Raw genomic sequence first — 27855 nt, forward strand, 5'->3', positions numbered from 1 at the left:
ATGTTCGAGAACCAAAGAGGGAAAAAAAAGAGAAGTCATTTGTTCGAGATATATATATATATATATATATATATATATATATATATATATATATATGTTTAGAGTTTTCCTTCACTGCATCTTCAGTGTCTCTTCACTGTACACCTTCTGAACCCACCGGCCTTTTTCGCTGCAGCTTGGATGTTGTAACCAGATGAGAGAAGTCCAAGTGTGTGTTGGGTGTGAAAGTCTGTGACTGGGCAGGTGTGAAGCAGGGAATGATGTGAGTATTTCTTCTTTTCCTCCCACCGGCTGGCGCGACATTGGCACCCTCTCGCTGCTCTCCAGAAGGGCGTGGGCTTCACAACACATCAGCTCAGGGTCATGTTCCACAATAAGATATAAAGTGTGACTTTTGTGACGAAGAGGGAGAGGGGAGTGGGGCAGGACAGAGCCGACCCTTTCCTCCAACCTTTTGTTTGACACACAGAAATAGTTGTTTCTCTCTCGCACCCCAACCCTCCCCTCCCTGTCTGGATCTGGAACTTTGTCCGTAAAAGGCCAAGTGACCGAGGCCTTTTCATGGTTGGGAGAGCAGCAGCAAGAGCAGCCAGCCAACGATGAGCGGCAGGGAGAGGCAGACGGGCTGGCCGCCGTGGTCCAAAAGGCCCGGAGAGGGAAGGGTGGAGTCGCCATCGTCGCCCCACAATCTGTCGTTCTCATTGATCTGAAAGAAAACACACAAATCTGGAGATGAGCCTTTCATAAAATCTAAAAATGCAAGATGATAAGCAATTTTAATCCGTGTTATAATACAACTCCAGGGGCTGCATGGAGGTATGGTGGTTCGCATGGCGGCTTCACGGCCGCAACGTAGTTGCTTCCAGCCTGGGCCTTGGATTTTTTTCCCCACTAGAATTCCCATTAATCATCTTCCTTTCCTCCCAGAGATTCTCCTGCATCTGGATCACCCCTCCGGCTTCCAACAACCTTCATTCACCTTTTATTTAATTGACGTCTAAAGCCTGCCTCTCTGATGGGATGGGGATGCGTTAGTGTCTATGGCGCGGGCAGCCTTCACTTCTGTGAAGTTCCATCAATGCTGAAAATACATCCAACGTCTCTTTCAGAGAAGACCTTGCAGATTTCAGCAAGACGACGCTAAACGACATACTGCATCCATCACAACATCATGGCTTCGCGGGAGATCAGCCTGGACTACATGCGAGATTAGCACCACCTTTCAATGCCCCTTAATGTCCTATACCTTGTTTTCTTTTTTACTTTTTATTTTGAACTGAAATATCATAAACTGCTATGTAAATGAGGCTCCTTTGCTTGAAATAAAGAGTATTATAATTTTGAAGCATGCCTAAAGGTACTGAAGCTGTTGTTTTCATAATTTATCGGCCTTGTAAATACAGAAGGCAGCTATCCGACTGCTAATGACACGATGCAGAGTGATCGACACTGTTTGGAGCCGTTTCCTGAGGCATCGTCAGCTCTGATTGGACAAACACGTGTCATGTGCCAAAGACAAAGGCTCTGATTGGAACATCTATTTTGACACAGCACTGTATCACCTATGAAAGGGCTACAGTGATGCTGGAACTACCGTCTGAAAGCCCGGAGTCTCCCGATTAAGAGGGGGAAAAAAGTAAGTTTCTATCTTTTATGGTTCGACAGCTATGCTCGATTAAACACAACATGGTCCCTGGCATCGCCGACGATGCCGGCGTCCCCAGAGGGTTAACAGTGGTCTGATGCCTATTTTAGTTTAGAACTTTTGCTTTTAATCTTGTTTCTCAGAACTATGAAGCATCTTGATGTATAAGATTTTAAAGTGTGCTACCCAAACACAATTTATAATAAAATGTGTGTGTGTGGTTTAGTTGAACGTATGTGTGAATTTATTCAGGTAATAAGTAAAATTTAGCTTGCATGTGTGATTTGTGGTTTTATGTGTAAATGATTATAGTAGTATTTGCATGACTTCAGAGGGTTATGTGAGTTAAAATACCCTTCATGGCACCTTCTGACATTACAGTGCAGACATTAAAACTATTTCAGTAAACCTTTACATATTCTACTGACCTCTCTGAAAAGGTTTAATACTGACTTCTTGGAAACACAATAAAGGAAACTGGACTGCATGGACTGGTGAGCTATCCAGGGTGTACCCTGCCTGTCGCCCAAAGCCTGCTGGGATAGGCTCCAGCTTCCCCACGACCCTGAATTGGATTAAGCGGTTCAGAAAATGAATGAATGAATGGTTGGTAATTCTGCATTTACTGCAGTTGGACAGTTAAACCATTTATGACCAATGTGAGTCCAAGTTATGATGATTGTTCTGGAGAAACTGATGAAAATCAAACATGTAGTCATCAACACTGCATATTGGTAGCTCACCATTGACAAAAGAAGATGATGTTCTGGGACCTCACTGCCTCCCAGTTGCATACATAGACTGGTAGAGGCAGTGAAAGCAGCAACGAAGGGTCTTCATGTCAAGTTAAACCGACAAAACCAAAGCATAACTTTTTGTGCATCTACATGCATATGTAGATGCACAAAGAGCAAAGTCACACAGTGATTTAGACTGAATCAAGTGTGTGTGTGTGTGTGTGTGTGTGTGTGTGTGTGTAAGAAAGACGAGTCGCTTGGAGGATGTAAGGCAAAAAGAAGTAATTTGGGTTTTGGGCATTTTCTCCAGTTTTCCCTCTGGAAATATGTGCGTCCTACTTGTACATTTAGCTCATGAAGTTTATTTATATCTCTTGGCAGATTGTCAATTATGTTATCTCCGGCGTTTTTTACTTCCCATTAGGAACAAAGCGCACGGAACGAAATTTTTTTTGCCTCAAGAAAATTAGATTATTCAAAAGTTTTCTCCCTATTATTAAAATCTGCAGTACAGCGGTCATGTTTAATGCAGGACTGGCTGTGCACTTTAAATTCACGCCAAACATTTCAGTTGTTGTTTACGGCCTCATTTCAGATGTTTGCTTTTGTAAATATGGTCCATATGGAGTCATTTCAGCAGCTGTACAGCAGAATAGTTCTTCTGGTTTCTGAAGATTTTCCTTTTTCGCCGTCTAAACCTTCAACCTGAACAGACCAGAGACCAGACCAGAGACCAGACCAGATTCCAGACCAGATTCCAGACCAGAGACCAGAGACCAGACCAGTGACCAGACCAGAGACCAGACCAGATTCCAGACCAGTGACCAGACCAGAGACCAGACCAGATTCCAGATCAGAGACCAGACCAGAGTCCAGACCAGATTCCAGACCAGATTCCAGACCAGTGACCAGACCAGAGACCAGACCAGATTCCAGACCAGAGACCAGAAAAGAGACCAGACCAGAGTCCTGACCAGATTCCAGACCAGAGACCTAACCAGAGACCAGACCAGAGACCAGACCAGATTCCAGACCAGATTCCAGACCAGAGACCAGACCAGAGACCAGAAAAGAGACCAGACCAGAGTCCAGACCAGAGACCAGACCAGAGTTCATACCAAAGACCAGACCAGAGTCCTGACTAGAGTCCAGACCAGAGTTCATACCAGAGACTAGACCAGAGACCAGACCACAGACCAGACCACAGACCAGACCACAGACCAGACCAGAGACCAGACCACAGACCAGACCACAGACCAGACCAGAGACCAGACCACAGACCAGACCACAGACCAGACCAGAGTCCTGACCAGAGACCAGACCAGAGACCAGACCACAGACCAGACCACAGACCAGACCAGAGACCAGACCACAGACCAGACCACAGACCAGACCAGAGACCAGACCAGAGACCAGACCACAGACCAGACCAGAGACCAGACCAGAGACCAGACCACAGACCAGACCACAGACCAGACCAGAGACCAGACCAGAGACCAGACCACAGACCAGACCACAGACCAGACCAGAGACCAGACCAGAGACCAGACCAGAGTCCTGACCAGAGACCAGACCAGAGACCAGACCACAGACCAGACCACAGACCTGACCAGAGACCAGACCACAGACCAGACCAGAGACCAGACCAGAGTCCTGACCAGAGACCAGACCAGAGACCAGACCAGAGACCAGACCACAGACCAGACCAGAGACCAGACCACAGACCAGACCAGAGACCAGACCAGAGACCAGACCACAGACCAGACCAGAGACCAGACCAGAGACCAGACCACAGACCAGACCAGAGACCAGACCAGAGTGCAGACCAGTTATGCTGCTAACAACTGAAACTAACTGCAGTGGAGATGAAACTCCAACCAGCTGTCTACACATTAAATCAAGGTAAAGACATTTCTTTTCTCGTATGCTTTCATGAAATCTGCACAGTAACTTTTTAAGTTATTTCTGCTTTTAATTTATTTAATGTAATTAATGATTTTATTGTGAATTTGCAATTTGTGTTGTCTTTCATGTATTTCACACCATGTGTCATGTTTTTAATGTTTTATATAAAGCACTTTGAATTGTCTTGTGCATGAACGGTCAGTACAAATAAACTTGCTTTGCCTGAGAAATGACAGAAATATTGTCTCAAAGTTCTGAAGAGTAGATTGTATTGAATATTGACTTTTAAGCCCATTAGAATATCACAAAGTGTTTGATTTTCAGTTTTCATTCATTATCCTAACCGCTTAGGCCACAGGTGTCAAACTCCAGTCCTGGAGGGCTGGTATCCTGCAGGCTTTTGTTGTCTCCATGCTCCCACACACCTGACTGAAATGTCTAAGAAGGTTGACAAGAAGCTGCTGGGTTCATTTGATTTGAATCAGCTGTGTTGGTAGAAGGAAACAACTAAAACCTGCCGGATAGTGGCCTTCAAGGATTGAATTCAATTCAATTCAATTCAACTTTATTTATATAGCATCAAATCACAGCAATGCCATCTCAAGACGCTTTACAGACAGAGAAGAAAATATAACGAAAGCCAATTCATAACAGCCTATATAAGGAAACCAACAGATTGAGTTGGAGGTCCAACTCAATCTCCCATCCTGAGCAAGCACACTGGCGACAGTGGGAAGGAAAAAAACTCCCTTTTAACAGAAAGGAAACCTCCGGCAGAACCCTGCCCAAGGACAGGCAGCCATCTGCAGCAGCATCTGCAGGATTGGAGTTTGACACCCCTGGCTTAGGCTGATAGAGGATCGCAGGGAAGCTGGAGCCTATCCCAGCAGTCTGTGGGCAAAAGGCAGGGTACACCCTGGACAGGGCCACACAGACACAAACAGCCACTCAGACTCACTCCTTTGGGCTATGTAGAGTAACCAATCAACTTAACATGCATGTCTTTGGACGGTGGGAGGAAGCCAGAGAACCCACGCATACATGGGGAGAACATGCAAACTCCACACTGAAAGGCCACTGTTCAAGCCTCGCCCCAGCCGGGGACCGAACCAGCGACCTTCTAGCAGTGCTAACCACCACGCCACTATTTTTTGATCCCTTGTGATATGTGATGCAGTGAATAGCCGTTGCAGCTGGCTTGGAAGTGTCATGTATGTTTGTGATCAACAAGCGTTCAGTTTCTTCCCCAGTAAAGTATAAAAACATTCATTTACACTAAATCTGCTGCTTTTTTAAACTGAATTCTTTTCATTCAGTTTCACTCTCTGCTTTGTTCACCTCTTTTTTTCACTGCTGAATAGATAACATAACACAGCTGGGAAGGTAGATCTGAACTGTAAATATTGGCTCAGTTCTGGCTGAAAAATGACATGAACAAGTGTTACAGCTTAACTTTGCTAGTTAAATATAGGTCATTGTAATTTTTGTTGGTTTGTATTGGGCGTTTATATGCAGTGGGTGTAATGTCAGATTTTATTTCAGCTCATCAGCGTCTGAAACTCCCACACTGATGTTTAGGTGAAGGAAAAGTGATGAGCAAATTCATAAAAGTAAGTTTGGACACATTGTGGTGGTGGGAAGGGGGTGTTCAGACAAACAGACGTTCATAGATGGACGTAGTTTTAGTTCTTTAAATCAATTTCTGTGCAACATGCACGTGATGACATCTTAATCATTGGCTTGTGTGAACCTGTCCATCTGCCGCTCCTGCTCGCCGTGCAGATGTGCGACCCAGTTCTGAGCGAGGTCGACTCCACAGCTGTCTCAGTGTGCAGAACAAAGGTCGCACATCACCCTTTCAGCGCTGCATCCTTTCTCACCTGAGTAGGTATCTGTGCTCGCAGGACGTTCTGCTCTGTTTCCATGGAGATGCCTGGGGCGGTGGTTACCAAGTGTGGGATGTGGTTGTCTGTCGCTGGACTGGGCATCGTAGGCTGACTGGCACCGGTTTTCACATCCGATCCATTTCCGAACGCTAAGATGGCGTTTTCTGGAAGAGAAACCGATTTTTCTATAATTCATTGATTATAAGACAGAAGTGACTCCCTTCATACCATCTGAGCGCTAAATAAGAAAACTTTGTTGCTCTTAACATGAGCAATGCCTGTTCTCGACTGTGATTAGTCGCATAATAATTACATACCAGAGGACTGTAATTGTAACAGTCAGCCTTTGATCATGAGTCATAAAGCTGCAACAAAACTCTCTTTAGTCCTCAACATCAGTTGTAGACTGTAAACACATCAGATAAGCTGGCAGCCTTCGCTTTAAAAGAAAAACAAAAGAAAAAAAAGAAGCATTCTTTGGCCTTACAGGATGTGAAATATCCTGAAAAGGAGAAAAAACAAAGAGGGAATAAAAAGAAAAGTATATCTAAAAACGCAGGTCTCTGGAAGATTTATTTCTAGTTATATTTTCAAATGTATGCATGTTGCTGCTTCTCTGAGTCTCTTGTGTAAGAAACTGTAACACGCTGTTATGCATACCTGGGGAATAAGCTAAAATATGTTGTTCCTGTCTGCAGTGTAGGCAGAAAATTCCTTTTTGCATGTATAACATGGAAACACACAGTGGGAATGTTTATCTGGCTGAGCCACGGGCAGATTCATGCTTGACTTTTAATTGTGTACATAAGTCGGACACAATGCAAATGCAACTGTTTATTTGAGTTGTAAATGAGAACTCTGGTCATAATGTAAAAGGAATAATCGTCCCCTGACAGTGAGCTTGCTGCCCTGCTAAATAGCCGTGGGGCAGCATTAAAAGATAGAGGGAATATTTCCCAAACAGAGGCAGCTCGACTCTGCTTTAACCTTCCTGCTGGGTTTCAGCCTCCAACATCTGCTTCTCAGCAGCATGTTGCTGTCAGATGTAACAATGTGGGCTTTAAAAGGCAGGAAAAGGCGCTCGGTTAAAGCTCCTTCTGTGAGAGCTGCGTATGAGGAGCTGAGAAACTTTGAGAAAAGGCAATAACAGCTTTCTGTCATCTAAGTCTGATTTTGTGCTCAGTTTTGCAGGCTACCAAATGGAGTGTCACACACAAGCTGCAGAATCTCAGCAGATCAAACGGAGCCCTTTGCAGATGTTTTAGAGCCCATCAGTGGTTCATACGGAGTGATACCAGGTAAAACGGGCCACTTAGGGTTTGAACCTTTTGAGATTTTAACATGGTAAGTCTGTATCTTTGCAGATTAATTAGAATTTGCTTTTTTTTTTTTAAAATGGAAAATAAGTCAATACATTTGTTTTAGCAATCAAATCAAACCTTTTTAATAGAGTACATTATTGAAAACAGGATGGACATGCCCCCCCCCACCCTTCCCTTCCTTTCCCATCAAATCTACATGACAATAAATTTATCATTGTAACATATGCATACACATAATTTTATAGACACATATGGACATAAACTCAACCACACAAACCTAATGGACACACACACATACACATATATGCCTATGTACACATAAACATTGTGAGGAAATTTTTACTTGGTTTAAAAATGTTTCTCATCAACCTGCTTCCATCATATCTTACATCACTTTAGACGAGAAAACAGACACTCTGATAGTTGAATTTCCACCCACTGGGGGTGTAAATTGCCAGTTTGATCACAGAATGATATATTTATTTAATGGATGTTTGATGATATTCTAAATTAATTCATGATTTGATTAAGATTGGATTCATGATCTACTGACTGATATCATTAGACAATACCAGACATAATTAAACAGTATTTTTCATCCATATCAAAATCTCTAAGCAGGTAAAATATCATTTAACATTTTTATTTATGAGCTCAGATATTTAAATAATTAAATTTAAATAAAAATGTTCTTATAAAATAGACAGAAATGAAATAAGTGAAAAGAAACCTTCAAGGAGAATTTGAAATATAGCAATCTTTTCAGAATAAAATTACATTTGATAAATGGTTTTTCTTCATTTTTGAATGATGCCTGCATTTTGGATGGATATCATTTACTGACGAAATGATCGATATATCAATGTAGATGGATGAATCGTTGCACCTCCACCACCCACCAAAACAGGATTCTTGCTGGTGCAACAATCCCCCAGAGATCAACGTGCTTCCTGCAAATACAGCTGTACAGGATCTTTCCTCCACTCTGAGAAGCACTTCCTGAAATCCAAAAATAAAAATCAAGCTGTGTCCGAAGACATATCTACTACTTATGGGGTCTACTTCTCTACTGATTTATGTCACATCCCTAGAAAATGGTATGAGAACTATCAAGGGTACCATGTAGAGAATTGGGTGGACATTCAGACACAGCTATAGTCCAATATGGAATCAGTTTTTAAGACCATCAGCATTCTCAGATTTGTACTATTGATCCTATGAAATACTTCTCCATGGAATGGCTTTGGTTGCTAAAGCAGGCTACACTCTTCTTTTAACCCCTCCGTGCGAGTATAAGACTGAAAATGTACTAACTTAACATGAACCGTGAAGTTCTTCTCCATCCATGTTACAGTAATAAGACTGATTTTATTTAGTATTTATGTATTCAGTTTGTCCCCATTACAACATCCCAGAAACATCTTGTCGGTTGCATATAACCCACAAACTTCCATATTTATAGGATTTTATGTGAAACATTAAATGTATTGAGACTACATGTTCTTGCAGACTAATCCCGTAGGTTAAAATGAAAAAACATAAATTAGAAAACTAAGTCAATGTTATTCAGTTTTTAATATAAAATTAATTTTTAAATTCCATTTTATGTTAACTTGGACTTTTAGAGGGATTTACAGCCCTCAGTTATGCATTTTAGTTGAGCATATTCAGCTTTAAGGGCAAATTTACTAAAATACACAACAGTAATTCCTATCAGCATATTTATTATTACTACTGTTGGTCATTTTTAACATGTTTATAAGGTATTTTATTTTTACTTATCTTATTTTTACTTACTTAAACTTCTGCTGCCAGAAGTATCTATCTATCTATCTATCTATCTATCTATCTATCTATCTATCTATCTATCTATCTATCTATCTATCTATCTATCTATCTATCTATCTATCTATCGAGCTAGTGAGCTAGCAAGCTAGCAAACTAACTTGCTAGCTAGCTAGCGATATAAATGTGAAGAGGACTAAACACAAGCTGTCATTGACTCAGCACATTCAGAAATGGGTCCTTTTGGTTCAAACACTTTATACTGCAATAAATACTTCCAAATGTTTGTGTTCATTCACCAATTTAGAAAACATCAAATTAAGTTCACCTGTAAAGCTCAGCCTTGATGTTCATTCTGACATCATCCAAAAATGTAAACATCCCACATTTTTTATGTGAAGTAAAACCTGACATTCATGGTAAATAGTGGTATACTGGTGGATTAAAATGAGTATTATATGTTTTTGAGCTTTTGCTTCTCTGTGACCCTTCACAGGACTAAGTGGTTAGGATAATAAATGAATGAATGTTTTTGAGCTGTTAGGATTATGAACACTTTTTTTTTTCTTTTTCCAATTGATCAAAAGTTGACATTTTTGTGGGTTTAAAATGATTTAAAACATAATTTACCTGTAAAATTTAGGTTTAGTCTTTCCACATTCAGACAGTTCACTGTTTCACATCGTGAAGCAGCTTCACTGCTTTGGAGGCAGCCTGTCAATCTGGCCATGCCCCATATGACATAGTATTAATTGTGACACAAACCAGCTATACTGTTTAGTTAGTATTTTTTTTAAAAAAGTATTTTAAAATTGTTATTTCCTCTCTCCTGCTGTTAGTTTTGGGGTGGACTCCAGCTTTCCTGCAACCCTGAGTTGGTTTAGGCAGGATAGAAAAATATGAATGAATGAATAAATGAATGAATTGAAAAAAATCCCCCGCCTCCAACAGGACAAAACCAGTTTTGTGGGGTCTTTCAGAGAGACCACTATAGAGCTGTACTTCCAAGTGCTCCTCTACAGCATGAGGAAATTTGAAACTCAACCCCCCCACCACCTTCCAGATGAAGCTCACCTTGCAGACAGAAACCACACCCACCAACGTATGTATGGACGTGAACTTGATTGATTAGTTTCAGACTTTTAGACTTTTATGAAGCCTTTGAGAAAATATCCCCGCAATGGGACAGATTAGTGCTGTTGAGGGTGTAAAAGCCACACCGGAATTTATTCTTTACATGCTGATCCCCCTCTGGCAACAAACAACAAGCTAAAACTGAAGCAATTTCAGCTTATTGCCTCAACCAGCTGGAACGCTTGACTGATACAGTTCAGGACACCTCGTTCTTCCACCAGTGTGGTGAGCAGCTGAGGGTATTCTGGAGGAAAAACATCTCCATCCTCAAAAACCTTTCTGTGGTGTAGCTGCTTTGTGAATCTATTTTTTTTTCTATCTTGCTAGTCTGTATTTAGTCTGCCCACAGTCTACCCTCCCACCCCTCCCACCATACACACACACACACACACACACACACACACACACACACACACACACCTTCAGTTTGTGGTGTTTTACAAAATTTGACTGAAGGTTTAGTTACACAAAAGTGGAGGGTGTACATATAAATTATTACTAAGGATTTTCAATATTGGATTTTTAAAAAAAAATTTATATCTGCTGTACCCATTTGTCTTAATTTTCAATATCAACAGATAAAGATGTGTGCACAGTTCCCCCTCCTAAAAAAAGAAAAAGTAAATTATTCTATTCTATTCTATTCATCTAAGGCTGACCCCAGCCGGGATGTCTTGCTTCCTCCTTACAACTCTGCTCTACAAACAGCAAATTTAACGTCTGGAGAAACTATAATAATTCCAAATCACAGACATGTGGGAGAGGCCACTTACAAGCTCCTTATGCCACGACATGGTTTGGTGACATCAAGCGTACCCTGACACTGTCTTCCTTAAGGTTTAGGTTTGACTCAGAAATGCAGAAAGATTTACTGCAGATTGTGCCAAACAAACAAAGATATGACAAACTGCACATGACACCTTTTAACATTCGATATTTGGAGTGAGAGAAGAGTTTAATGTAAAATATGTGCATGTTGTGTAAAAGTTATGTAACTAAAAAAGCCAAAACCGATAGCAATAGTGTATTTAACTAATTTTTTGCAAAATTTTCTCTAATTAAATGTTTTTGCAAAGAGTTTTTGACATTTAACAAAATTAATTAAATAAACTGCATTTAAAAGGTTGAAATCCTGTAAATATTTGGAAGTCTCGAGCACTTTGTGCATGCACATTTTTGTACAGAAAAGCCTCTAAAAGGTAGTAAATTTGATGCAGTTACAAGGATTAATAAAATATCTTGTAATGGGCATTTTTCCCGTGTTGTTGACTATCAAGACTGCTGGTCTGTTAAAAACATCACACACACACACACACACACACACACACACACACACACACACACACGCTCCCCCAGCTGGGTTCATTGTGTGGCCCAAGGACTGTGACACGTATTATGAAGACTGAGAGGTTGAGTTTGTGATTGGTAGATGTCGGCTCACTTCGTCCTACGCTACAGCTCAACATGTTCTAATGACTTCTTTTTTATTAAATCAATCAGCCCAGATTTAAATCACAGAGCAGGTCGCTACCTAATTAGCGAAAATTGGCTTCTTATTATAGACGAGAGGAACTGATTATGAACAAGAGGCTAAAGGGGTGTTAGCTTTCACAAGAATGGCGTCAGACCAACTCGCTTCCTTACCCAGCTAAACAAAAACTAACTTATGTAGCTTGAAGAGGTTTACGACCCAAATTTGTTCTTGTTCAAGGAAATCTAAACAAACAGTGCTGATTATTTCTCTGAAAGACAAGTGGGCAGAGGATGACCGTGACACACACTGCTGCTGTCGAACCGATCCAGTGTGAATGACTACAGCATGCAAAGCCCTGCAACCTGATTAGAGAAATACCAGAGTTTACATTTATTTCTGGTAAAGCTTCACCGGACCTTTTAGCACATATGCTGACGCAAATGGCTTGTTAAAATTCAATTCAAGCAGACCATTTTCTCCATGTTGCTCTGTATCATGGAGCAATGCTGCATTATGTGCATTTAAACGAGTATTACTTACAGTCTGTAGGATTTATATGCTTTTATACACTTCAGGGGAAACTCATTAGATCAACTTCTGAGATCTGCTGGAACCACAATGACTTAAGATCATAAGATGAATTATTTTTCCATAAGCATTAATTTTCATTTAGCTAATGGCCAACTCGGCAGTGATTACGTTTGCATGAAAGTCACTTCAATTAACATACACTCAAATGAAGACATGAACAAGAGAGTCATCAATTAATATCCAGAGCTCAGGCTTTCAGATGGATGTGGGTGCTTAGACATGAAAATCGACCTGTTATCCCATCTGTTCGCCGATAAAACCAGAAGATTTGGGCAGCGTCTCGTTGGTTATTAGTGAGAGGATATCTAAGCCTTCAGGGGTGTATCGGGGTGTGACATACGAACATTGATTTCTCACAGGATCATAAGAAATTGATCCATTCTCCTGAGGTTGCCTGCTTTTGCAAACAAATTCTCCGGTAATCAATGCGAACCCCCCCCCACCCCCAACTGATGCAACACTGAGCATCAGCTGCTGGAAATGGACTGGACACAGTGGATGACCCGTGTGTGTGTGTGTGTGTGTGTGTGTGTTTCCACAGCGAGCGCAGCTACCACCATGCTCAGAACACACTGAGGTATCGTTGTGATTTCACAGAGAAAAATACAGTTATTTACAAATCACTTTTTACTCCCAACTTTGCTTTTTACAACTCTAAAGGATTTTAAGGATTTACTGCGAAGGGAAATTCTCTGAGTTGCAGACAGATGTGGACCGTAGATCCGTCAGCCACAGATGTAAACGGCACCATGCCTGCAGATTGACATGAAACGCGCATTGTCAGCCGGTCCAGTTGCTGACCACTAAATCCTGTAGAGCTGGCATACAGCTCGGTGTGGAGGGGGAGAGAGGTTAGGAAGCTTGTGCCTTTTCTGCAACTCGATTTGAGAGGGGAAAGGGTTTATTTAAGGGGGCGCTGCCCCCTCCTGCCCCTGCCTCGGGCCACGCTGTTGTTCAGCGTTTGGAAAGTCTTGCAGAACACAGACTGTGGTGAAAGAGGCGGAACACTTTGCTCCATTACATAAAAACTTGACTAGGTCTTGTTATATGTTTTCTAACTTACATTTGTGAATCCCATGAAAGGTTTGATTTTCTCAGAAGTGGTCCTGAGCCTTCAAACGGACTTTTCCAGAACATCACGGTTCCTTTTAGCTGCGAGATTGCAGCCATTCACTGGTGGGAGAGAGTTCCCCGTATTCTTGCACGTCATCCCAAGATTCTGTCTTTACATCTTTTTGACAGGGTTGTTTAGAAATGAAAAATATACTGAATATTTTTTATAAAAAGTTTTGTATTCTTCTGTCATGGTTTGGACTTTTTGTGTCTTTAGTTCTGGTTTCCTGTTTTATGTTGCAGTTCTGCTTGTTTAGTTCCCTTGTGTCTTGTTTCCTATTTTGCTTTCCTGCTCATTAAGTTAATTTGTACTCAGTTAGTTGATTCATTACACCTGCACCTTGTTCTGTTTCTGTCTGGATTTGAAGCCCTTGGTTTCAGTTCTAGTCAGCTGGTTCATTGTGTTTGTTTATCTTTAGTTTCCTGTGTTTGATTCTTGTGTTCGTTTGTTTTCTGGTCAACCTGTTTTGAGAATTTTAGTTTAAGTATTAAACCTGTTCCTGCAACTCGTCTGCCTCGTGCCATTCTGTCCTGCATTTGGGTCCACACCTCCACCAACACTGTGACACCTTCAGGATTTTAAGCTGAATATAAACGTCTGACAGATGAGTCGTCTTTAACAAGGTGACATCGTGCTGATGCGCTTGTGTGTTTCAGGTAGTTGTGTTAGATGCAGCAAAATGTTCCCAAAGGTGTATGCTCATTTTAAACAAACATTCATTCACACACACTGGTGCAGACCGATGAAGAGGACTCTGGTCTTCTTCATGGCTGGTCTTGGTTCTCTAGCAGGTTGTTGGCCATGTGGAAGCAAATGGACCATCAGGTGCATCAAAGAGAGGAAGAAATGTAAATGTGTCATAATGTGCTTCTCATACTGGCAGATTCGAGTGAAAACTATAACATAAAAGTCGAAACAGAAACCCCAAGACTGCATAATCTTGGTTTACTCCAGTGTTTCTCAGATCCAGTCCTCAGGCCCCCCTGCTCTGCTAGTTCTATACACGTTCCTCCTCAAAAGCACCTGAGTCAGGTTATTGAACTTCCTCCTCAAGTTCTTTGCAGCCTGTTAACAAGGCCTTTATTTCATTCAGGTGTGTTAAAGTAGGGTTGCCTATAAAACATGCAGGACAGGGGGGGTTACTCCCAGTCAGCCTCTGTTGTAACTGCATGACATTATCCAGCCAGTTTGGTCTGCTAGGGTAGAGCGTAATGTGAAAGCAAACCAAAGGAGGGTGTGAATTTTTCCTGTTAAACAGAGTTTCCCAGACTGTCCTGGTAGATGTGCACATTATGCAACTTTCTCACCTTAAAACTGACTAGTTTGAAAGCAGAGTGATGTCCATAATGTCCATATCTGGAGCCGACATTACCCAGCAGCATCCCGAGGTTGAGGAGCGGCGCTCTGAAACTCTTTCAGCTGCGGCGCTTCACTCTGCAGCTGTGTTTTGTTTTATGAACCGATGCACCTGAGTTGGAGTCTACATGTACGGGACCCAACTGTCCAGGTTCTGCTCATTGCTCTTATAGTTATGGGTAGTCTAGCCATCCATTACTTATGTAGCAATGGGGATGTTACCTGATACACTGAGAAGTACCTCGCTCTATTTCTCTAATATATTAATGTATAAATATATGACAATATTGCCGTCTCTAACTTATTCCTCCTTTTTTCCGCAGGTCTTCCTGAATAAGTGCAGTTGTACATGTTGATCTGTCTTTCCTGTCCTCTCCACCCCAACCAGTCGAGGCAGATGGCTGCCCTCCCTGAGCCGGGTTCTGCCGGAGGTTTTCTTCCGGTTAAAGGGGAGTTTTTTCCTTCCCACTGTCGCCTCGTGCAGCTCAGGATGGTGGATTGGATCCAAGTCATGACTCGATGCAATCAGTTGGTTTCTATTATATGATATGGATGAATTGGCTTGAAATGATGTGTATGTTGATTTGTGCATGTAAAGTGCCCTGTGACAACATTGTTGTGAAGTGGCGCTGTACAAATAAAGTTGAATTGAATAAAGTTGAATCACATGCTAACAGTTAGATATAAACTGGCTAGCCGTTTTAAAGGAGCGCCGTGGTCGATTAATTGAAGATCAGAGGTGGGGAGGGCACGAGAGAGAAAGAAACAAGAGATAACACAAGAGTTAAGCCTTTTACTGTTGGTGAGACCTCACAGGTAGGTAGGATCAGCCGTCGATAGAGGCGCATCACAGAGAAAAGTTCTGCAGTGAGTCTTTCAGCGTCCAGTCATGGAGTCAACGACCGTGTGCAAAAACACACTAAGCTGAGGCTTCTGCAGCCCTGAAACTACATATATCCAGTAAGTCCTACAAAAAACAGTATATACTATACCATTACTGTCATACTGAAAGCTGCTGTAAACGTTTAGCATGTTGTGTCCACAAGGAAATATAGGCTGGAATAATCTAAATTCTTCAGGGATGGAGAAGTTTCTGGAATCTTCCATCTTTACAGGCTTTTGTTTGTTCCAGTCTCTGCCTGCTTCTTTTCTCATTCAGCATTTGGGTCCATTCTTCATCATGGACCACGACAGAACAATCCTGGACCATTCACCATCCACGCCAGTATGATCCTGGATCTAGTGCGGCTCAGCTGAAATCCCCATCCCACCTGTTCCTTCATGAGATGGTCCATGCTCTGCTGCAGGAACTGAATTAGCTCCGCCTGAGGTGACATTGTGGGATCTAGTGTTTATGTATTTTAACAAAGGGACTATTACGGGGAGGCAAGGGAACAAGCAAACAAACAAAAAAAAACATGCTGTTTGTAGGACTACATGACAACACCTGCGTCTGACAAGTACGATGACGTCCTCTACTGTTTGATGCCTTGCTTGTGTTGTTCTCACTCTCATATGTAGGTCGCTTTGGAGAAAAGTGTCTGATAAATGACTTTAGAGTAGAATAGAATAGAATAGAATAGAATAGAATAGAATAGAATAGAATGGGGATACCAGGCCTTGCCTTGCCTCGCAGTCCACCAGACAGGAGTCCTTCTTTCTCTGTCAGCCGGCTTTCCTTTCCATGTTGCTCCCCCTACTCCTTGCCCCGTTGGACCCTGCTCCTGCCTCACCAGTCACCAGACGAGGCTACAGTCGCCCTGCCAGCCTTGGCTCAGGTGCATACCTCCACATCAAGGCTGCCCTCCTGGTTCTGAACATTGATTTTTATTTTCTATGTCATCCAAACAAACCCAGAACTTAGAAAATGATGCTAAGTGGAATAATTCCAAATCAGACTAAAGGTCCATTTATGCTCTGCAGCAACGATGGACACGGCGCCTTCTTGTGTCATGTGTCCTTAACACGTGTAATTGGGTTTGTTTCCAGGGGTCTCTGCGTCTCCTGCTACAGCAGATGGAGCAGTATCACAGGAAACCGAGGGAAGTACGAGCAGTTTAAAACAAAATTACAGGCATCTTTCTGACTCACATCTGGACATTTCAGCATCGTAACGTCAAGTTAAATGACGGTTTTGAATGATTTTCACATCACTGCGTTCTGTTTTCATGCTTTTCTGCAGCATCTCTTCTTAGCGACAGGTATTAGGGAGTCATGCAAGATACAGCATAGCAGAGAGGAATACATACAGCGCCTACTGGCCCCAGTTGAGCATACACATATATCCACAGCCTGCAGATTGGGAAGTGGACCAGCATACTAATGGTGCTGTGGGTCGATAGTGTTGGTGGGACAGGTGGAACAGTATGCCAGCGCGCTGTGAGTGTGCAGTTACCGCTCGGCAGCATGTAGCGATCCCCTGGCAGGCTGAAGGATGAGAGGTGGAACTCCAGCTGCTCGCCACCCGCCGTCATGCAGAAACGAAGTGCCAATTGATATCTTCAGCAGTAAACTGTTGTGACAGATCCTTTGTGGCTGTTTTAAGCACCTCCACTCATATTTCTGACTAGTAAGTTTATTCCCCAGGGGCGTTGTTATTTATGTACAAAGCCAAACGGCGCTCTGTTCATGCCACCATGCTGTCCCCGACCCGCCTTGCAGTTTCTTTTTCTTGCATTCCTGATTTAGCATTCAGAGAAAATTTCCGATAACTGCAGACATAAATTAGCTTCACCTCCATCTGTCCTCTCATTTTTCTCTGACAAACTGAAGAAGTCCAGAGCTGCTGTTCTGCATAGTGATTTGACTGTTATTACTGTGACGAGGAGGTGATGCCTGTTTTTAAAACCTGAGTGCACTCACTCCTGAGAGGGAGGACTTTTTTCTTTTTTTTCCCTCCTCAGCAGTTTTCCACTCCCTTGTCTGCAAACAACTGTATTGTTCCGCGATGCTATTCTCTCTGCTCGCCTCATTAGTTTAGAGGCAGGAAACCAAATTACTCTCAATTACAAAGTCATCAAAGGCCATCAGAAGTCCTGTCTCAGCAAGCTGGCCCAAACACAAGTGGAGGTGTGTGTGTGTGTGAGACGTTGCTAAGTTAGGGTGCTGTCCACTTTTAAAACAGAAGCTCCACAGAAGGGAAGGATTGTTTTTTGGCTGTAGTTGAAATGAGTAAGACTTCACTGATTGTAAGCTGTGTGTGATTACAAGAGGAACATGGAGAGGAAAGAACAACGCTGAGGAGCTCTCGCAGGACGGATTCATTTTCTCAGTTATTGGCTTAAATTCTAAAGTGCTTTGCCAAATCATAATGCACGGTTTCTACCCCATAGCGCTCTGGTCTGCCTGTGGCTGGCAGCAGAGGCTTCTGTTGGAGATGAGCGGACGGCACGCCGCTCCATGAATCATCTTCCCCATTACAAAGTTACTCAGGCTTAATATCCTGCTTGACTTCCACTATTTGTTCAGGTGATTGAAGAGAAATTTTCTTCCTTTTTTCTGCTCACATTGTGGGGAAATAAAGCCAGACGGTATGAGGTTTGTTTTTTGGGTCTCTGAGGAGTTTGTGGTAAATGGCAGACAAGAGCAGCCGGAGCACGTCTGAGTCCTGTGTGACAGGATGCACATGAAGAGTTTATTGAAAATCATCCACTAAGCAAATTTGCTACAGGATGAAGTGCTTGTGATCATTTCTGTGGTGGTGAAGAAGAGAGATTTTGACATCTTGCATTACAGAATCGGAGAATGAAAAACTGAAGCAGTTTAACTCTTCTTGGTGTTGCTTCAGTTAACTGAAGTTTGTTGGCTTCTGTTTATCTACAGCTCTCCTACAGAGGTAAGGCTGAAATTTTGGCAGATTTTCTCAATTGCAACATTAACACATCAAAATATTTAATATTTCCGATTGAATTGAATCTGATCAGAGTTTCCAGATGGCCCGTTTCCATGGAAACTAGGTAAAGTTGTACCTAAACAATGGACAGATTTAATATGATCATAATGCTTTAGTTTGTGCCTTTATTGTCTGGGGTTTTATCCTTATCTTTTATCTTTATTTTGTTTGTGTTTTCAACCTTTATATTTTCAAAATGCTCAAAAATCCTGCACTCTTTCAGTTTTGAACAAAAACGTTGCATCCGCCACTATTTTGTGAATGTTCTTTGAAACTCTTTCATCAGGTAACCCCCACGGGGTTCAAGGATGCACAGAAACAAAATATATCACAGGAACCACCAAAATGAGTGTTTACATGGCTGTTTTTGCCTGCTGTTTTGGCCCCCCCTCCCTCCCCATATCGATCAACTTTTGGATTTTAAAATAAGGGAAATTATGGAAATTATGGAAAATCCCAGAGATTTCTGGGAAAATAACAATGTGGGAATGGTGTGTGAAAGACAGATAAAAGAAGGGAATTTCCCACCAAAACTGGATACTTGGCAGGTATGCCCCCCCCCCCCCCCCCCTCCACGGTCAAGGCCTGTCAGATCAGCTGTGGTGTTTATATGATCCATTTTTATTCAGACTGGATGTTTGATCAGATCAAAAGTGGTCCATGTTCATTCAGCATCCTTCTTGTAGCCTACCTGAACTCTGAGCTCTCTCCAGACAGTAAAAGTCAGTCTGATATCAAATCATTTCTCTGGCTCTGGTCCTTCCTCTCTTTATCCAGCATTGCTGTAGTTTCCAGCCAGGAGAGCCATTTTATGCAGCTCAGCTAAGTAAGTGAATAGTTTCTGCACTTCTAACAAAACTTGGACAAATTGGTGCAAATATTCTAGGACAAATTATATAAATCAACAAATATGCTGCAACAACAATGGTGGGTAGAGAAAGTAGACCACAGTGTGTCGTGGGTCACAAAACCTCAGTATCTGACGAATGATGTGAAAAAAACTTGCAACGCCCCTCTAGGTATTTCTCATCCTGAACACAAAACACAAAGTCTGTTGGTTTCATGAGAAATGAACTGCTCCACTAGTGTAAATAAATAAATAAAAGTGCTGCACCATGGTGAGGGGATTAGTACCATGACTTTGAAGCAAGAATATGGCAAGTATTTGGCTGCACTTTTTAACAATCACTGTACAGATACAACTGAATGACTGCAGGTATGTCCTCTTGTGCTTCTTTGAATCAGCCACAGTGTGCTTCTTAGTAATCCTTGTGTTTATATCCAGTTGCCAGTGTGTGATGTGGCGTGTGAAGTGAAACAAAGTTGTGCAATTGTGGTGGAAATTATACACATAGCATAGTTTTAATGTGTTACTCCTTTATTAAAGACCTTTTACGTAGTACTAATTATATATTCTGCATAGTTTATAGTAGTTAAGAAAGCTTGCTCTAGTAGGTTTATGCATAAAACTGAATGTTCTGTTCAAGGCCTGTTTCAGCTTTGACTGTTATCTTAAAGCTGGCAGTTGTTTTGACTAGTGCTGCCAGGCAAAGGTTATTTGTGTCTGCCTAAAGATTGCTGTAACAGCCTGAGCAGGGGCAGAACCCTCGAGACCTCTCGCTTGCAAGAACTGTGCATTGTCAATAAATTTGACGGAACATGGTTGATTTCTGGATTTACTTTTCATCAGATAAATTACAGGAAGTAAGGAAGGTGTATATTTGATGTGATGGCGATACAAAAAAAAAAGCCAAACACATACTTTTAAGCTCAGAATGAAGAATCTTGGGATTTGTTCAGATGCTGGTTATAGACTTTAGGTAACTAGCAAAGAGAACATGATGCAACATTCAGTAGTAAATAGAATTCGATACTTAAATATTGTATCATAACTGGTTGGGCAGTCATAGCTAATGCGTTATTAACGCATTAACTCAAACTCCTGCCACCCTTAAAGACAACAGTATGAAGTAGAATACAAAAAAAATACCCAACACCTCGTTTAAAGACACAATCCATAACCTTTTAGAGCTTAAAACTCCTTGTCTTTGACTTGGATGGCACAGCGACATCTATCATGTGCATTTCTAGAACCAACACTACAACTTTTACATCCAGGAGGCAACGTGTGTTATAAGGAACTGGCTGTTTTGAACATGCAACGTTGCTGATCCAGCAAAGAAGCACAAGAAGATTAAAAGAGAGACAGAGACAAAACAAGACTTATGGTAAGATCTTGTTTTGCTGGCTGGAGAGAGCTAACAGGTCAGATAGAATACAAGACAGATGCTGAATTAGCCGTCGACAGGGGGTGCATGACGGGGAAAATAACACAAGTTCTGTAGTGTGTGTTTTACATGTAACTGAGTTCGCTGATGGATTTTAGCAACACTTTATAGAATTTTATGATCAGTCCAGCCTGTTTATCCTGGCTGCCAAATATCTTACATATATTCCATTTGAGTCATTTTTCTCTCTGCAGACTTGGATTAATGAGGAGTACAAATTATAAACATGATCATTTTCAAAAGAGCCAGTTTTGAATTTTCATTTATTTATTTTTTTCATGACGGCCCTGAATCAGTCTTTCTCTGCAGATCATATGTAATGTGCTTATATCCATCCAAAGCTTCCTTTTCTTTTGTTGTGGACAGTACTTCATGCCTCAAGCTTTTCCAGTTTCACCTGCAGATGTAGAGGGTGTACTGGTCTTGGTTTTATACATGCTTTTGACTCCAAAGCATGTTCGTGAGGGCAGCATGACAAATTGCTTGTGCTGCTGCCTCCAGGAACAACTTGCCAGCTCAACAGCATTCGCAGTAAATGGTTGCTTGGTCCACGTCTGACTTTTATTCTGCTTTTTTAAACCAAATATCTCTGGATAAAACTTCATCTCGACATCAATATCTGCTGTAACTCCAACTGCTCTACGGCATGCTTAGTGGTGCAGCAGAGAAAAAGGTCCCTCCTCAAACAGCTTCCTGCTGCACCACAGTGTTAAGGTGACTTAAAGTGCACTCGCACTCTGTATGAACAGGCATAAAGCAAAGCACTAGATGGATCCAAATCGTTGCTCATGTCTTTCATCCTTGGCATCTTGGTAAAATGCATCTGAACGCTGCAGAAAAGCAAAACAACAAAGCCTCTACTTTATGTGATCATTCCTGGTTATCATATTTGATCAGCAGCATGTGGAAGCTAATCTCTTCAGTGGAAGCAGGAAAGGTTGACTTTCTTTCCTTCTATATTTGATTAAATAATGTGTGAGGGCTTTTATAGTAATCCAAGGCTGTGTCCTCTCATTAGTTTGTCCTGATAAACCCTTGAAGATGCACGTTTTATGTAACAAATCCAGTTACATCAGGTTTATAATGGTTAAAGTTCTGAATATGTTTAATTGAAGCCATTTATCTTTTTACCTGTTTATCAATATGAAGCATAAAGAAAAGTACAGAAAACTTCACTTCTAATACACCGAAGAGCTTAAAGGACTGTATGAAGTAGTCATTAATGTCTGGAAGATGCGTAGGGTGGTCTGAGACGCTGGTTGTAGACTTTAGACAACTAGCAAAGAGAACATGATGCAACATTCAGTAGTAAATAGAATTTGATACTTAAATAGTGTATCATAACTGGTTGGGCAGTCATAGCTAACGCGTTATCAACACGTTAACTCAAACTCCTGTTAACACTGTTAATTTCTTTAATGTGTGATTATTAGATGCTCTGTCTGCACGGCTTCAGGAAGTGTTGCAGTGGTTCTCCAGCAGAAATGGACACACAATTGGTCTTTTACATGGACAGTTGAGCTTTAAAACATTCATTTATTTTTAACTATTGTTGTAGTTAATAAGTTAATAAGTTAACCACATAACCTGTGTTGCGTCTCAAATCCCACCTGCTTGACCATTCAGTAAGCCGTCCTCTGAAGACAGTCCATGATGGACAGAATCCGTGACGACTGGCTCTGTTTAAACATTCCACGCACACAAGCCGTGTTTTATATCTAACGACTCTCAACATCGCCGCTTCGGGCTACAACACTTACATCAGCCTTGGACATTCACAAGCACTTCGTTTTACAGTGTTTTACTTTTCAGAATAAAGGTTCTGCTTCGTGGAAATATTGCAGCTTCCAGCAGAGACGTCCTGATAACTCTGCAAGCAGAAAGCTTTCAGCAGCTGATCTGGATGAACCGAAGAAGCTGGAAACGCTGCTGGAGCCCTGCAGGATATTTAACCCTGTTTATGTTTTGTTTCTTCACAATGGGGAGGTTGTCAGATGCGTTATGTCTGCATGTTATGTGTGTGAAGTCATTCAGCTTGAGTTAAACAAAGTAACTAAACTGAACTAAAACTGCAGGTACACAAGAGCAAACAAGACATGAAAAAGAAAGGGATAAATATCTTGTAAGGGTATGTTTAGAGACAGATTGAAAATCTGTGATTAATATGTGATTAATAGCGAGTTAACGGAGGACAATTTTAATCGACTGACAGCTCTAATAACTGGACATATTGACAAAGTGACCTCAAGTTTTACCACCTTGTAACATCTTATGTTACTGGTCCTGTCACCGGAGTGAGAGGTATGTGTTGCGACTCGGACTGACAGCTTTGTAAGAACTTGTCTTCTTTTTGTTAGAAAAAAATAATCACCCTAAAAAAAACTCTGCTGTCTGTGACAGCAGCAGCTATTTGTATTACTTTGTCCCTGGTGTCATTCTTCTGCCACTGGTGCCATCATTCATTCAGAGGGATGAGCTCCCATCATCAAAGCAGCTTTTGTTGCTCATGCTAGATGAATAAAACCTCCAACAAATCACAGACAACAGAGGACTGGTGGATCGTTCTTATGTAACACAAGCTGCAGTTTATCCACCATCAAAATGTCACGCTGCATTACTTCAACTGTAACTAAAAAAAACTTGTCTTTAATTATCTTTTTGTTTCCATTAAACATTAAGAATTAAACATTAAGTAATGTATTACTTTGTGCCATCTGAAGTTTTATTTGTAAAAAGAGATAAAATGAAACTAAATTATTAGGTTTTTCCACTTATTTCAATTGAATTTCTCCTTTTAAAAAATGTTGTTTTTTTTTTAATGTCTAAATAGTTGATCGTTCACCATCACACTGCAATCAATTATAACTTCTTATCTGTGAGCTGAATTATCATGAATACAAGAAATCAATTGAAGAGGGGTGGGTGTGTGATCTGGCAGCTACTGAGACGCCAGATATGATAGTTGGTGGAAATCTAAGGACCTTTACATTTTCAGTCAGTGAAAACAAATGAAAGATACTTTATTGATCACTAAAAAAACTAATTTTTTTAGTTTTTTTGATGGTTTTTCCTGCATTTATCTGTCCGTCGGTACGTTTGCAACTTCATGCAGAAACTCCTTTTTATTTTCCAACATACTGGAATTTCTAAAAGGTTTCTTTACCACATGATGTGCTACCGTGTGATGTTGTCATTGTCAGTCAGCCATCACAGCTTCCTGCATGAGCGTCGCAACATCCTGCCTGCAGAAATACTCTGACTCTGCTTTTGTAGGGTTTATCAGTGATGGACGAGAAGCTGAGTACAGGGAACCGGTTTGTGGAATGGAGTGGGGACAACCCTTCATACTGAATATGAACAACAGATTGGAGGTTTTGGGCGGAACAGGAGTAAGCAAAGCGCTACTTCCAGCCTGGGAGAAGAGGCGGAGGTGGTGGATGAACAGATTTACTTGTGAGTTCAGTTGGACAAGAAACTGGACTGGAAATGCAACAAGCTGTCATCTGGAGAGAACAGATTCATCTTCTGAAGCAAGCTGAGGTCTTTTATGGAAAGAGAAATCATCTGCTGGTGCAGCTGCATCAGACAGTGAAGGAACTGGTCCAGTAAACTGGTTCTTTTCTGGAAACTGGAGGTGATACTGTACAAGAAGCCGAACATAATGGACAACTCTTCACACACTCTACACAATACAGTGAGGAAGGGGAGTGTGTTCAGACAAAGGGTTTCTTCAGGTGTGTAATGCAGATGTACAGGGAGTCACTTCCGTCCAAGAATCTAAATAAGTACATTTAACTAATAATTGATTTGTATCGATTTGAAAAGTTTTACTTCCCCTTTGGGATCCAGGTGCACGTGCATCTTTTGCATTGGTGAGTTGGCTAAAAATGCAGCATAGTTTATGAGTTAACTTGATAACTCGAAAGTTGGGGATGCTGAGTGGACATGGGGACATTTGATTGGCCACATTTTAATTCCAGCTTTAATTCTGAACAAAATTGAAATCCTCTTTAAAATGATTAAGAATGACCTTGTAAACATCTAATTCCAAATAAAAACAACCATTTTCAAAGTAAACCTAGATCTAAAGTAAGTGGCTGGTTCATTCAGATTTTAAATCAAATCATTGCTTTAAATGAATTCTGGTTGTTCTGGTTCTTCTCCTCAGCTGACGGAGTTATGTCATGATGTGTGTTTTGTAGTTTTACTTCTGGTTTCCTGTTTTGGTTTGCAGTCTTCCACTTGTGTCTCTTTTAGCCTTTGTTACTGTTCAATTCAATTCAATTCAATTAAATTCAACTTTATTTGTACAGCGCCGCTTCACAACAATGTTGTCACAGGGCACTTTACATACACGAATCAACATACACATCATAACACGTTCATTAGATTCACCTGGTCTCAGATTCATCCATTTCACCAGCATCTTGTTCTGTTTCTCGCTATTTATCCCCCTTGGTTTCTGTTCCCAGTTGCCGGTCCGTTGTTTGTGTTTGCCTCCTGAGTTTACTCGCCATCGGTTTCATTTGGAATTAAACATGTAGATTGTGCATCTCCGGCTCCTATTCCTGCATCTTGGTCGTCACCTCCATGCCATTGTGACAAATTAAGTAGCTGTCTTCAAAGCTATCATAAAAATCAAAGTGAAAATGTTCCTGGATGGTGTTTCCAAAAAGAAAAGAAGTGGGAATGTGTCATGTCTGTCCTCTCTTCCAGTCAGGACCCTTCCCAACTCTTTCAGTGGAATTAAATAAAGGCTATTAAAGTGTTTTCCATGTAAACATTGTAATAACGATTTCTATGTAAACTGATATTTTAATTCCAAATTATTCAGAATAATTCAAAATAAAAATAAAACCATTATGTTACCATTATCCCTGTCTAGCACAGCTCGGTATCACACAAGTACTGCATGTTTCCCTCCTTCAACACACCTGATTCAAATGAACAGCTTGTCCTGCACCAGTCTGTTAATGATCCGTTGGTTTTAATCAGGAAACATTCAGTTTGCAGGAGCCGATCACTGCTCCATAACTTCACCTGGTTTCACGCAAACAAAACCTGACTCTGTTTCCTCAGAACCAAACAGGCACAAAAAGCCTCGTAGCCTCGAAACAGGTCAGCTGCTTCATTGTCTCAGATCTGACGCTTGTTCTTATGTTGTTGTTTTTTGTCGGCGTTGCTCTGCTGTTGCCAGAGGTCTTTCTGAGCAGCTGTTACTCACTCAGGCAGACGTTGTCATGGAAAAAGGCGAGGAAGTCGTGGCATTGTTCCCTGTGGTTGCCGCTTGCTGCGCAGGAGCACCAGGGTCCCACGTTGGATGTGGAGTTGTCAAGGTAGTTGGGAGTTATTGTGCTTCCTGTGGAGGAGAGAAACAGAACAAACGCCTGGAATGAGGCAAGTTCTCAGACTGAGTCTGACCTTGCTTTACCTCACTTTAATATTTGATTTGATCTCTGATTTTTGTTGAACTGAGCAGAATATTTAACATTTTTATGCTGCCTCTTGTTATTCAGGCTCTCCCGCCTGCTGCTCTGCATCTGTCTGAGCAACGACTGTCTCATAAACGCCTCATAAAACATGCAGTTTGTGAATCAATGCAAAAACCAGTGACAGAGGAGTTTAATGTTATTTAAGCAGAATTCTGCCCAGTATAATCTTGTTATGCTTAGCCTGATTATGACCTCGCTCTGATTACAGTAATCAAATAAAGGCATCTACATGGCAATTTCTATCATCCCAGCGTTGGCCTAATCAGGTTAAGACTGGGATGTTAGCCTGCACGACATTCGCTCGGAGGTAAAGTGAGAAGCATATAAAGAGGAACAGACGACAGCAGGGTGAGCACAGGCTGAAGCCCGTTTCATAAATGATGTTCAGGGGAATGAGTGGACAATTTGGTCTGGGCTTTTTCTATTGTTTGCTCACATGTTCCCCCCAGCGGGAGGTTTTCAGGAGAGATGGAGCTCTCACAGCTGGACGTATGAAGTGGGGTGTACAAAGTGAGATATCTACTACGAGCAAGACAGGATGTAAAAAAGCCACATGCTGGAAATAGTTTTATTTACAACACGTTGACAATGAACATTTATGAGCTTTTATACAAACCATGCATGTGAATTTATCTGTAAATGCCATCAAAGCCTGCATGAAGCCCAGGGCAAGCCGTAGTACAAAAAGTCCTTCTTCTGGCAGGTCTGGACTGGGCCACAAAGTCAGAATGGGAGTCATACCCTCACTCAGGCTACCTCAGCTATATAGTGGATACATGTGCTCACACTGCCCTGAGATGGACTGGCAAGCTGTCCAGGGTGTACCCCGCCTTTCGCCCAAAGACTGCTGAGATAGGCTGCAGCCTCCCTGCGAACCTAAACTAGACTAAGCGGTTAGGATAATGAATGAATGAATGGATATGCTCACACTTGTGAAAGTATACATGCACACACATGTCGACTAAATAATCAACAAAGTTCATTTGACCAACATTCCCACGTAACTACAAACCAACCAGTAATGTTTCCTCTCATAAAAAAGGTTCAGTGCAACAGTCAGGACAGGGTTATGCTCATGATGGCAGGAGATTAATATGATCGTCTCATTTTGTCTGCAACTTAAATGTAGTACATGCAGTACATGAAAGTGAAATGAATGAAATGAAAGAAATGAAATGAAAAATACTTTATTAATCCCCAAAAGGAAATTCAATATTGTAATATATAATTATTA

The 27855-nt window shown here is 41.4% G+C and overlaps 1 protein-coding gene across 1 annotated transcript in view; it reads right to left on the bottom strand.

The window, feature by feature from the left end:
- Positions 1-559: 559 nt before the first annotated feature.
- The window catches only part of gfra4a (GDNF family receptor alpha 4a), a gene marked incomplete at both ends in the record, with an annotated part of 219200 nt that continues 191904 nt past the window's right edge, over positions 560-27855 (bottom strand). The window contains 3 exons of the mRNA XM_079261769.1: positions 560-706; positions 6168-6337; positions 26354-26488. Of these exons, the coding sequence (XP_079117895.1) occupies positions 560-706; positions 6168-6337; positions 26354-26488 (452 nt within the window). The remainder of the gene's footprint in view (positions 707-6167; positions 6338-26353; positions 26489-27855) is intronic.

The sequence above is a fragment of the Telmatherina bonti genome (assembly GCF_933228915.1).
Source record: "Telmatherina bonti genome assembly, chromosome: 22".
NCBI classification, from domain to species: domain Eukaryota; kingdom Metazoa; phylum Chordata; class Actinopteri; order Atheriniformes; family Telmatherinidae; genus Telmatherina; species Telmatherina bonti.